The sequence below is a fragment of the Euprymna scolopes genome, chromosome 21, assembly GCF_053919585.1.
Source record: "Euprymna scolopes isolate OS-2025 chromosome 21, ASM5391958v1, whole genome shotgun sequence".
Classification (NCBI taxonomy): Eukaryota; Metazoa; Mollusca; class Cephalopoda; order Sepiida; family Sepiolidae; genus Euprymna; species Euprymna scolopes.
The window spans coordinates 35845541-35859212 of NC_136502.1; the positions used below are offsets into that span (position 1 = coordinate 35845541).

A 13672-nucleotide genomic window follows, 5' to 3' on the forward strand; every position below is an offset into this window, starting at 1 on the left:
CATAACCACTGATTGTATATATGTGTGTGCATATTTCTTACACAAACTTTTTACACACTGAATTATTTTTATTTATTTACTATTAATTGAATTTTTATTTGGATAAAAAGTAAAATACAATATTAAAATATTAGTAATAGTCAGCTAGCGTCTCCCCTAATTTTCTGCGTGCCCCTACCAGAACCGGTAAAAACGCTAAACAGTACCTTCGTTTTTTTTTTCGTTTTTTTTTGTTATTCAGTATTTGTACTTTGAAACTCCCAAAATTTGTATGAGAACTGTCCGCCAGAACCCGTGGTGCAGTGTTTAGAGTACTTTGAAAAAAAATCAATTGTAAAAATGGTATCCTCCCGAAAGTTGAAAGTTCAATTCTTAGTGTGGGCGATTGAAAAATAAAATTCCGTCCAGATTCCCGAGTTTGACAGAAACATTTTTGGGTTCAACAAAATACAGCTGAAGAAGGTTGGAGGTTACATTGACTGAAATGTTGTGAAAATGACACTTAAGTTGAGAACAGTGGTCCGAAGAATCCAAATAATATGAATAACCAATCCTCATCTCAAAAATTCAGAAACGTAATTCTGAAGAACACATACTATAACAGCATTTATATAAAAGACTGAGACTAGCAACATCGCATCCTGTGAGAGAAAGGTTGCAGAGCAAAAGATAGGATGGAGCTAGTAATTGTCTGTATGGAGCTAATCAAATTACAGATAGGTTTTTGCATCTTATTAAGAACTCTCAAACGGGGCAGCCCAAATATGACAACACAACTCCATATATGGTCTGATAGTCAATTTGTAACATGTGAAAAGGTGTTTAGAACGATACAGAGAACCAGAGAGAGCAATGGATCTAATATATGAACTCCAAGAAAGATTCAATGAGAAAGAAAAAAAGCAAATTCCCAATTACTGATTCCGATTATTTTAAAATCTCTAAATATTTAGTTATTTGTGTTTGTTTGTTCTTTTTGTTTTTAAATTTTCAGATTACCGTAAAAACCCATGTAATATGAGTCCTGGATATGACCTTAAACTATATCCGATGGTGAAGCCCCAGCTTGTGGGCTTTGGGGAGTGTGGAGCCACCCCTTAATTGCCATTGCTCCCAGGTCCACTCTGACCCAGAGTGGTAGTACCTATTAAGGTCCCAACTATGAGTTTAATAGAAACCGACTTGAAAAAAACAAAAAAAAAAAAAACAAATATATTGTATTAAAAATTTTTTTTTTTAAATCATTGGATTCGGCATTAAATAACCTGAAAAGGGTTGATATGCTGTAAAACAAAAACAACCAAACAACTAACCATGTAATATGTGCATATATTTTCACAAAGGTGGGGGGGGGTGATCTATTGATTTTAGTTTCACTGCTAAGTTAAAATCTATGAATATTTATCATTCGGTACTAAAAACAATAGAAAAGACTGTGAGAGAAAGGGTGCAGAGAATAAGAAAGGGTGGGGACCAATCAAATTACAGATACAGATATGACAACAATACTCCATACATGGTTTGGTAGTAGATTTGTAGAGATAGAGAATAGCCTCAGGTATGAGAAAGCGACGGAGGGGACTGATTTTTATGAGAGCAGAAAGAACAATGGATCTGATATATTTAAAAAAAAAATTTTTTTTTTTTATTACATTCTCACCCCAAAATAGGCACATTGCCACTTTGATGTAGGGAGTTACTATCAGGGACATAAGCTACAAGGGGTACTATGTGGGGAGTTGGGCAGCAAGATGTCGGCTCACGTTACATTTGAACTTCTGCATGTCAGTACAGTTGGGGAAGCAGGAACCCGAAAGGGAATTCCAAAGTCTAGCGGTCTGGGGAAGAAACTACTGGAGTAGAAGGTTTTCTTACATCTAGGGATCTCTACTGTAAAGGGATGGGATTTTGCTGCTTGTCAAGTTTGTCGGGGGTATTTACGTCGAGAGGATACAAGTGCTTGCAGTTCGTCGGAGCATTCACCGTTAAAGCACTTGTAGAACAGGCAGAGGGATGCTACATTTCATCAATGGGACAGAGGCTGAAGCTTAGATGATAGTTTAGAATGTATCAGGTTGGCGACTCTCTTTTGAACCTTGTCTAGGAGTGAGAGACTAGTAGCAGATGCACCAGCCCAAATATGATAACAACACTCCAGACATGGGTGAATGATGACCTTATATATGGAGTGTTTTTATTAGCCCTAAAAGAGACTCTACATGATAATATTACTCAATTCATAATGAGATATGTCTCAAATTACTCAAAATTATCACCATGCGTACTCAACTGCTAGTACCCAAATCGGCACGGATTAAAGTGTCGGATAAAAACTGCAAATGAACAAAATATTCTATTTCTCATTAAGGAAGCAACAATGAATGGATATTCTATGCTTACAAACTGTTTCTCTGCAGTATTGAGCGTGCGTGAAGTTTTCTTTGTTAAATTACGCTAACTTGATACCTTCCTCAGTCACTTGAAAACTATCAGTCATCCATTCACAATCAAGTAATATTCTTTTCCCCACTCGAAGAACGTACCCAAATCTTTGCTTTATAAAAGATACCCATCTCACCGTATCATTAACAGACTCCAATCATTTTAATTTTCTCCACATGTGGAGACAAAGCACATTCAAGAAGAACTCTGGATATTGTACAATTTAATCAAGACGTTAAAAAAATGAAAATATTGAAAAAATGTTATCTTGTACGTATTTGTTATGGAATACAGTTCTCTGAAAAAAATTGCACTTAATTTGATCAAGTAGATTTTTTTTACAGTAGAAAAATAATTTTTTATAACAATGAGCTGAAGGTAACCATGTTTAAATTTTTAAACCACGAGGAAGGGAGAGAGGCACCACAGGAGATAACTCACCCCTCCCCGTATTAAATAATAGCTTTTCTTCTTTCCTCGTGGTTTAAAAATCGAAACATAGCTACCTTTTGCTCAGTGTCATAACAAATTATTTTTCCACGGTAAAAAAAACAAAAAAACTACTCGATGAAATTAAGTGAAATATTTTTTAGAACTTCATTCCATAACAGGTATGTACAATATAACTTTTTTTCAATATTTTCATTTTTTAATGTCTGGATTAAACTGTACAAGTACTAAACTCTGACTTGCATCCCCCACCCCCAATTTTTTTTTCTGGTTAATAAAAATTCTTCTTTTAAACATTTGTAATTGTTCCAGAGTCGTACCTGTTTGCTGACATATTTTTTTTTTTTTTTTTTGCTTGATAGAGCACGATGTTTCGACCCACGCTCTTGACTTCATCATGAATTCAGAGACCAGTCGATCCATCTTCCCTCTACAACAAAACACACATGAAAAGTGATCACAAAAGTTTGTCTCTAGTTATATATACAAGTCACTTTGTGCGTGTGTGTGTGTGTGTGTGTGTGTGTGTGTGTGTGTGTGAGAAAGAGAGAGAGGGAGAGAGAGAGAGGGAGAGTTCCCTTTAGACTCTAAAACGGCTGAGCTGATTTATTCGAAATTTCACACAATATACTCTATGTATCTGGGAGTGTTCTTAGATAGGTTTTGGGTCGAAATGCCTCCAATAAGTATAAAAAATCAGACTTGTGTACTAGTGCGAAGGTACAACACTTTTGGTTTTCAATTGGGACATTTGGAGAGTTCATAGCAGGGGCAGACAAGTGTACATCAGGGGCAGAAAACCCTATTTTGTGTTATAAGTTTCTTAAATTTATGTAGCATAGTGCGGATGCATGTATGTAAATGATAGCAAAGTGACATCTCTGGTGTGGAAAAAAAGACTATAAAAAAGAGAACGATCATGAGAGAGACAAGATAACGTTTGAGGCGTAGGGAACATTCTAGATCACGTGAATGACGCCACGGCTGTAACAAGAAGGGGTTGGAGTTATTTTCTATTCTTTGTCTTGGTCTCTTTTGCGACTGAAATTGCACACAATGTGCGTTGGTTTGCGGACTTGTACCCCCTTGGTGTAAATACCCCCAACAAACCTGACAAGCAGCTAAATCCCATCCCTACACATTAGAGATCCCTAGGTGTAAGAAAGCATTCTACTCTATTAGTTTCTGTCCCAGAACTGCTAGACTTTGGAACTCCCTTCCGGATTCTGCTTTCCCAACTGTACTGACATGCAGAAGTTAAAGTGTTATGTGAACAGACATCTTGCTACTCATCTCCCTTCATAATATTCCTGCAAGTTATGTCCCCGATAATAGTGCCCTACTTCAAAGTGGCACTGTGCCTTGTTTGGGGTGAAAACTGAATAAAATAAGTATAAAAAAATTTTTAAATTCAAAAAATTTATAACCCTCCCCCCACCTCAAATTAATCATTTACACGATGTATTGGAAAAGCGTGAACTATTTTTCTTGTGGATTTCAGGCTATGTGCATGGCATGAGCCATCAGCCAACTTACGCCATTACAGCCGATTTTACAAAGAAAATAATCCTTTAGAAAAAATATTAATATCTCTGAAGCTATTAATTTGCGATGGATAGTTTTCAGATTCTTTTTCAACACACAAGTTCGAGTTCACGCTTTTCCTAAAATTTTACCCATTTGTCTGTCCCTGCTATGCACTCTCCAAATGTCCAAACTAAAAACCCAAAAACTTGTACATTCACATTGGTGCACTGCACAACGCACAAGTGCCCAAAAATCAATAATCGAAAAAAATCCGATTAAAGGGACATTTCGATTTTAACGAACGTTAACACTCTTAGCCTAAACATGACAAGTGCATTGCATCATGCACTTGTCATTGTGCCCTTTTACTTGTGCGGTGATGCACTGCATCGTGCATCACCGCACAAGTAAAAGGGCACAATGTATAAATCAACAGTAGGTTTCTTTAATAACAAGAGCGCGTTCAAAATGAACGTCTTTGTTTAGAGCACAATTGAAGCATAATACTTAACTTTTGCATTTTAAACTTTAATTCAAGTCATTATATAAAATAATGGCGATTCAGAAGTATAGGCGACCCTTCGACAGTACCGGTGTCGGGTGAAAACTTAGCCTCGACGTGAAAATGTTCCGATTACCAAAGCGGACTTCCCATTTCAGTTTAAAATAAATCTGTAAAATTTATTTAAAAAAAAAATGTTCAAAAGTTTCATTTTTTTTTTTCACGTCAATTTACTTATTTAAAACTAAAACAGGAAGTCCGATCGGAACATTTTCACATCGAGGCTAGCTTTTCACCTGACATCGGTACGATCGCACTTAGGGTCACCTATGCTTCTGAATCGCCAAAATAATTTCATAAAAGCAATAGTCAGTCCAATGTAAACTACAATGTATAGTGGACTAAGTAATTGCGGCCAATGGCATGTGAAACTTCGTTCCAAATGCACCGTGGTTGGTCCAATGGTCCTTGACTCGAGCAGGTAATCATTAATCAATCAATTTGATTGAAAAATAGGCAACTTAACCGATATCGATGGCAATAAAAATAGGGGAGTGTGAAACATTCGCTGATCCTAATTCAATCCCGGGCAACGTTGAGCTTCCCTAGTAATATATAGAAATGCCTTACAGATATGTGTTCAGCTGAGGTACCAGTGTGAGATACTTGTTGTCAGAAGAAAACAGCCGGTCGGTACTTGTGACAAGCACACCGTCAAAAAAACAAACAAACAAAAAAAAATTATATATATTTGTATATTTTCGGGTGTTTTAGTGATTCAAACACTTTCTTCATAAGTCGTCCGGCCCCCTGTTTACAGGCACCTGTATAAAATCCTACCCAGTAAAACAGCCGATGAATATCCATCTATTTTTTTCCGAGGGAGGAAAAAAAAAAGAAAAAAAAAGACGAAAGCCAAAAAAACTTTTGTAAATAACTCGAATGGTGGACATGACGATGACTATAATAATACGAGTTTGGCAACGGAATCATTATTTCATCTTCTTTTGATGGCATTGCAATGGATCTCCGTCGTCAGTTTCAGATTTGTTTTTATTTCAATTTAAAATAGAACTAATAACAAAATCAATGCAAAACAATCTGGATATTATATACGAATGTTTAATGTAGATTATATTTTTTTCATGTGAAATTGCACGATTATTATTTTTTTTTTTTATTACTTATACATAAAACAAACAAAAACAGACATTTTTTTCCGTTAACCAAAAGAGTTGTATGAAATTAAGTCTTCTTTACAAAAAAACAGGTTGGGCTAATTTTGGTTAGATGATATATACTTTTGTTTATCATTCAGTTTGTAAATTTTAAACTTTTAAGTTGGGCGTGTATTTATTCAAATCAAAAACCACACAAGCGAAATAAAAAAATAACGTAAGTTTTATTATATATAGACATATATAATTATAAACTTTATTTTATTATAATATCAGTTAAGTCTATTTGTCCTCATCGCCTTTTGCAATAAGAATAATAATAATAATAATATCGTATGAATCTGAAGATTCTATTATTGACATTGGTTTCCCCGATATTTTATAATAAGAATTCTTTCTTGAAAGATATTGGGGACTTACTGGGTGTACTACGAGAATGTTGCCAACATCCTAAACGAAAGTGGTTCTTGTGGAACGAATTCGGTTCGAACTTGGAACACTTAGGTCATCAATCCGTGTCGTTAATCGCTTGACCACTGTCACCCTCAAACAATTATCTCTATCATATTTATATATTTTCATCTCTAATCTAATGTTTTGAAATTGAGCCCTTTTAAATTATTATTGTTGGCAGTTAACCTTATCCCAACCCTGACAGAAAGATAATGATTAAAGTCAAAGCTAGGTACGAACACAAAAAAAGACGTTGTACCTATTTACAATGCCTCCCCACGGGACAGAGTTAGACACCAGGGTCGTTTTTTAACGCGGAGAAAAGGTACAAAAATAAAAATTGTCTCAGTCGTGAAGGATTTCTCCTCCGCCGAAAGAGAACAAGAAAATGAAGTGCAACATCTGAAGAACAGATACTACACTTTGATCTTGACCAAAAGGCCAAGAAAAAGACGTTGTAATTAAAGTAGCTGACCATCTTGACCAAAAAAACTTACGAGAAATAACGTTTATATAAATATAAACAAATACAGAAAAGTACACTTCTATTTGGTTAGGAAACGAATTGTTAAAAGTCTATAACGACCAATTACATCAAAATCAACTATGAAGTTCAAATAAATATACTATTTTACTTCTAGAGGTTAAATTCTTGGCTATTAAAACTATTTAAAACTTATATACGTCTTGTTAAACCTATCCTTCCTTCCACATCTTTTATTCCGATGATCCAGCCATATTAATCCCTCCCATTCTAAAAATACCTTAATTAAAAAACCAAGACCATTTTTTTTTCCTAATCAAAAAACAAAAAAAAAAAAAAACAATACTGAGAAACTGATTTATCTACACCCCTTTATGAAAAAAATAAAATACATTGGAAGTTATGTTAAAAAACAACAACTTCTTAATAATAATTATTATATAAGACAAACAAATAATTATATATTATTTAAAACTTTCTTTTAAAAAGACACCAATAACACGAGCTTCAGGTATTTATCTAACTGGTATTTTTAAAATTTGAATCTAAGTTTTGAAAAAGACAACAAAATAAAAAATAAAAACTTGAGGAAATAACTTTGGTGCAGTTAATAAAGAGTTTAATTATCATATAATAATTATTTGTATATTTTAGCGTTTATTATTTATTAGCAATATCTATTTAACAATATACATTGAACAGCTATATTACTTAGTCTGTCAATATTCAAGTTCAAATCTCTATCTAAGCTCGCACATCCAAACACTCTCTCCCTCTCATATATATATATATATATATATATATATATATATATATATATATATATATATATAATCAATATTTCAAAATAAAAAGTATATAGTTTACAGAGATTCTCTGTGTTTGTCTACATATATATATATTTTTTTTTTACTGTAAAAAAAGAACAAACAACTTTGTTTATGTGCATATATATATGTAAAAAGAAAAAGAAAAGGAACAGCTTTCAATTCATACCAAACCAAATGTGCTGGCGAAAACTTAAGTGATGCCTCGTCGCAAATCCGCTGAAAGTTTAAAAAGACAATGCCTTTTCAGCATTGCCAGGGATATGGACAAAGTATGGAGTTCGGATTTTTACTCCAATTTTCGAGATGTACCCCGACTCCTCTACGTTATCGGACCTTTTTATTTCTTGAGTAAGTATCTATGTATTTTGACGATTTCAAACCATTTCTTAAAGTTCCTAATAAGAGAATACACAAAAATAGTATAATTATTTACAGCTGTTTCAAGATAGCGTTTATTTTAAGTCTTACGAAAAATCTTGTTTTTTAAACACTGACAAGATTCTCGTAGATGCTCAATAAAAATTCCAAATCAACAGCACTGTCCTCTAAAAAGTTATAAATTCCACCCATATCAAAACAAAAATCACAAGAACTTCTGTCACACACACACACACACATATATATATATATAAATACAAGCATGAAAAGTAAGTAAAAGGACTAGTTGTTAAAATTGGAAAAGAAAAAGATAAGATTTTCTAGTAAAAAAAATATAATTTATAACTTAAAATATTGCAGCATTAAGAATTAAAAAAAAATCAATTTAACATTATATAATCAATTATTTGCTGCAATATTTTAAGTTATAAATTTATTATATTTTTTACTAGAATATCTTGTCTTTTTCTTTTCCAGTTTTAACAACTAGTCCTTTTACAGTTCTAAGCTTAATCTTAACTAGGCACCGCCAAAACTGGGGGGGCAGGTCAGTACTTTTTGACGGACCGTCTTTTTAAAAATCTACCAAAAATCAGATAATTATCCGATCAATACGAAATTTTCAGCGATTATTAGGAGAAGAATGAACTTTATAACAGTGTACTTATTTTTCATAAACGATATTTATATATATATATTTTTTTGCTTACAAAACCCCCCCTTGTTTTGAAGTGGGAACAAATATGCTTAAAATAATCATCTGAGACTGAAATCAACATATTGTGTTGTAAGGGACAGAATTATAGATTCAAAAAAAAAAAAAAAAAAATGTTTGCATACCTTATTTTGACGTCTGAATATCAGAACTTCGATTGTGTTTAATTATCCCGCTTTTGAGTTTTGAAGTGTGAAATTCGGTGAATATGTTAAGTAAAATAATTAATTTAAGTTAAGCAAAACAAAAAAAAATTTTTTTTAATATTTATACGAAAAAAGCTATTTTAAAATTTTTGATAAATAAATTAACAATTTTTTTTTAGCGAGCCGAATAATGCATGACCATTATTAAACAGGGCATGCTTTGAATAATCGATACCAAAAAAAAAAATTCGATAAATATTGTGCCCTTTGTGTTAAAAATAGCATCTTTTTTTTCGATCCCGTTTGAAAACGTTTGCCGCCTTTGACTATGGTGGACCAAACGCGCTGAAATAATTTTTTTTTATTCTGCTTTAAATTGCCCCCCCCCCCATTTTGGGGAGTCTGGCCCCCACACACATACACATTAAAAACCAAACGCATACAAATGGTCACCCATCTGGTACTGGCCAGCCTCAGCTTAATAATACATTGAAATTTTCGTCACTGAAAAATAAGTTTTTTTTGGCCTGTTTGGTCTTCCATAGTTTGCTTTTTATCAGACGAAAACGTAAACAGAGTCGATCTGAACTCTACGTCAACGCGAATATCTGGTTACCTATATGAATAAGTGGAATTATTTGAAATTCAGGTACTTATATTATAATATTTTTGCATATTCTCTTAGAAAATCATCCTAAATCTTAGTTAGACAATAAATAAATTAATTAATTATTTCAAAAACCCTTTTTTTTAAATATTTAAGTACGTTTTTTGTGCAAGACAAAAAATGTCAATTGTTAACTTTTTGGGAAAATTTAACATTTAAAATTGAATTAAAAATAGTAGAAAAAGTTTTACATTATTCTGTTTTCTATATGATAAAATTCAGGGTTTTATCTTTCTGGAAAAAAAAAAGTTACTCAGAAATAATGGATTTTAATAAACGTAATTTCGTTTTAAAAAACAACAACAACTTGATTTTGCGGCCATTTTTGGCGGTGCCTAATCTTAACCATATTACTTTTCATGCTTGCATTTTTCTGTGTAATCCATAATTTTTCCAGGCTATGCTTTGAAATATTTTCTTTTTTGTGTTCAATATCATACACATTGTCAACAATCTATAAAAAAAATTATTACCAACTTCTTAAATTGATTAAATTAAAAAAATCAAATAAAAGACGTAATTAAGTAAATAAACAGGAAGAAAGTAGAAAAAAGAGAAACAGAATTAACGGGTGATGTCGTAAGCAAAATATTATCAGCCCTATCATGGCAAAGAGCGTCACTTGTATTATATATATCTATATAACCCAAATAAGATGGTATGCGAGCGACATTCTCACTATGATTTATGAAGGTAGCGATGACAAAGAAGTATGGTAACCAACAGCCAATTAGAAGAAATCGTCTCTCACATTCCTTACTAATTCTGAGGACTTTTGAACACCAGTAATTTTATAATTTTTATTTTACTGAACGAAAATTGAAAAAGTTTTTTTTTTTTTTGTTTTTTTTTTCAAAATATAGCTGAGAAGGTGACTTATGAACTGTAAAAATTGTTTGAAATTTGGTTGCAAAATGAGTGAGCAATGAACTTTTAAAGCAGTTTTAAATGAGTAAAACTAACACTTAACCATATATTCAAACACTACCGTGTTTGAATGGTAAAAAATAAAATAAAAATAATTAAGTTATCAAAGAGTAAATCTTTAACAAAGCAAAAACTTATCAGGATAAGAAAAGCTTAACACTATCAAAGGGAGCAAAAACTATAATATTAAATAAAAAAGATCAGGAATAAGTTATATAAACTTTATTATATCATCAGAATAATAAGGAAAAGTTTTAAAAAAAAAAAAAACTTTTAGGCCATGGCATTTCGAAGCTAAATGCTTCTCGTCAGAAGAGAAGGGTCAGAATTATACAAAATGCAAATATAGAAAAAACTGGCTTAATGACATTTAGATATGAAAATCAAGGAATAGGATAAAAAAAAAAAAGCTAAACACCATCAAGGAGATAGATATAACTTTTATTCCTCATCTTTGATTTAATATTAAATATGTATATAAAATGTGTGTGTGTGTGTGTATACTATATATCTACAGGATAACCCTACCCTCCAAAATGCCATCCATATAATCTTTAATAAAGTTCACAATCCTTTCTGCAATCCAACCATATTTGGTAGAAATAAACTTTAGTCTATATCTGACTTTGTCCACCAAGTTTTAGTTACGTATATCCAACAGTTTTTTTTTATTTTTTATTTATCAGCGTTCAATGATATGGGTGAGGACACTTTGTTGACCATCTCATCAGTAAGAGGGGTCATTCTGACAGGGCTTCATAATTACCGACCCATAACAACCCAGATTTTTATTTGTGGTGTTATCAAATCAATATACAGACTATTCCTGTACTGAAGATGGCCATCATGACTCGAATCCAGATGATGTCAAGAGAGAAGTTTTTTGAAGTTATTGACAATTTTGCACGTCTTCTCCATGTCTGCTTTATGGAATGTCGATAAAATGAAGACTGTTGGACATTCACAACTGAAATTGGTAGACAAGACATTGAAGCTTATCTGGTTACTTGGCCAAATATGGATACATAGGACAGGTTGACACACCGTTTCTCATTAAATCACCAAAGTTAAGCAATATAGAACCTGGTCAGTATCAGATGGGTGACTATTTAGGAACAACAGGTGCTGTATGTGGGAGAACGTCGAGACCTCCCCTGACCGGGATATATATATATATGTGACTGGGGCCCACTTGTGAATTTAATATTTCCTTGAAACATTCTCCTTTGGAGGAAACCAGTTGAATCTGCCTGGGGTGAATGCGGTTAGCGTACTCCCATAAATCTGGGTGGATTCTAGAAAAGATTGTTGAATTCATTAATGATTTCATGTGGAAGAGGTGATCAAAATTATGCAGCAAATTTCTAATTTTGCTCGAGATGTTATTCCCAGAAAGGATTGTGAGTTTTAGTTATTTACATCGTAGTTTTTAAGGGTCCTGCAAAGAAACTGTTATATTTTAGAGAAGTGCAAAGGGGTCAGATTCCACGTTGAACATAAAGATGCGAGACTTTCGCGTTTTTGTTTTCGTTTTATTCATCCCAACATTTCTGCTATTCATCATTGTGCTTTTTGAATTCTAAACACAAAGGGGAACTGTTATATGCCTATGATCAGCTGGTAATTATTGCCGAATCGGAGGAAGAAATGCGTGCATGGTTCAATTTGTGGAAAACAATAACATTCACAACAAACACTTGTTTAGCTACAACCGCTGTCAACTATTTCTTCATTCTCTATCTCTGCCTAAATCTAAACACAAATTCCACAAAGTTTTTTCTTAGAACCACCCTAACCCTAACCCTAACCAAGTTTTTATTGAGCCGTCTTAAGTAATCAGATTCTAACCAAGTGGCGTTCAGCCCTTGATAAATGGTGACTCTCTGTAAAAAGAAGGAAAAAAAAAAGCCTTTGAATCAATGTGGAGAAGACAAAAGTTGTGATCAGTGGCCCTAATCAGCGTTCACTACACAAGGTTCTTTGTGCAGGTTTACAATCTGGTGTTTATAGCAATTGTGTATTCTGCACAGGTTGTCATTCAGTTCACACGAGGTGAAGTGGACTGTTAGGAAGCTCAGTTAACCACTCAACCACTGATTGTCATAGCTAATGATACCTGAGAGCTTTTCATTCAAACTCCCTGGCTTAACGTTCACAGGCAACATGAATTGGAACAAATATATCGAGAACATTACCAAGGCTCCTGTGAAAAAGGTGGTCTCTCTCTACAGTACTCGAAAGTTACTTACGCCTGAGAGTACCCTGTACTTTTGCAAGGCCACCATTCACCTATGCATGGAGTATTGTTGGCGCATTTGGGCTGGTGCATCTGCTACTCGTCTCTAGACAGGATTCAAAAGAGCCGCTAACCTAGGAGGTCTTGCACTGTTAACCAAACTCCAATCTCTGTCCTATCGATTAAATTTTGCATCCCTACACCTATTTTACAAGTATTTTAATGGAAGGTGCTCTGACGAACTTCAAGACCTTGCACCTCCTCAACATAAATACTCCTGACTAACCAAACAAGCAGCAAAATCCCATGCGTACAATGTAAGATCCCTCAAATTGATCCGTCCCTTGAACTGCTAGGCTTTGGAATTACCTCTCGAGTCTGTTTACCTGACTCTATACTGACATGCAAAAGTTCAAGTGTAATGTGAACAGACATCTTGCTGCTCAACTCCCTACATAGTATCCCTGAAAATTTTGTCCCAAATAGTAGCCCCTTACATCCAAGTGACACTCTGCCTTATTTGGGGTGAAAAAGCAATAAAAAAAATCTCTATGCTTGTACAATTAAAGAAAAGCTTATACTGAGTTCTCTGTGGATGATCTGCAGAAATTAGAAGTTGTGAAATTCATTTTGCTAGCTTGACGATAATGATCTATGTTAATGGGAAATGTGAATTGTTTGATCTTGCATCGCTGGATCAAGCATGTTCGTAGTGCCATATTACATGCAAGTGAATG

The 13672-nt window shown here is 33.6% G+C and overlaps 1 protein-coding gene and 1 pseudogene across 1 annotated transcript in view; one reads left to right on the top strand and one right to left on the bottom strand.

Moving 5' to 3' along the window:
- Positions 1-6872: 6872 nt before the first annotated feature.
- Positions 6873-7005, bottom strand: LOC145243304 (U2 spliceosomal RNA; annotated as a pseudogene).
- Positions 7006-7930: 925 nt separating this feature from the next.
- LOC145242102 (uncharacterized) overlaps positions 7931-13672 on the top strand; it is a 48774-nt gene continuing 43032 nt past the window's right edge. The window contains exon 1 of the mRNA XM_080105018.1: positions 7931-8214. Coding sequence (XP_079961144.1) covers positions 8064-8214 — 151 coding nt within the window. The 5' untranslated portion in view covers positions 7931-8063. The remainder of the gene's footprint in view (positions 8215-13672) is intronic.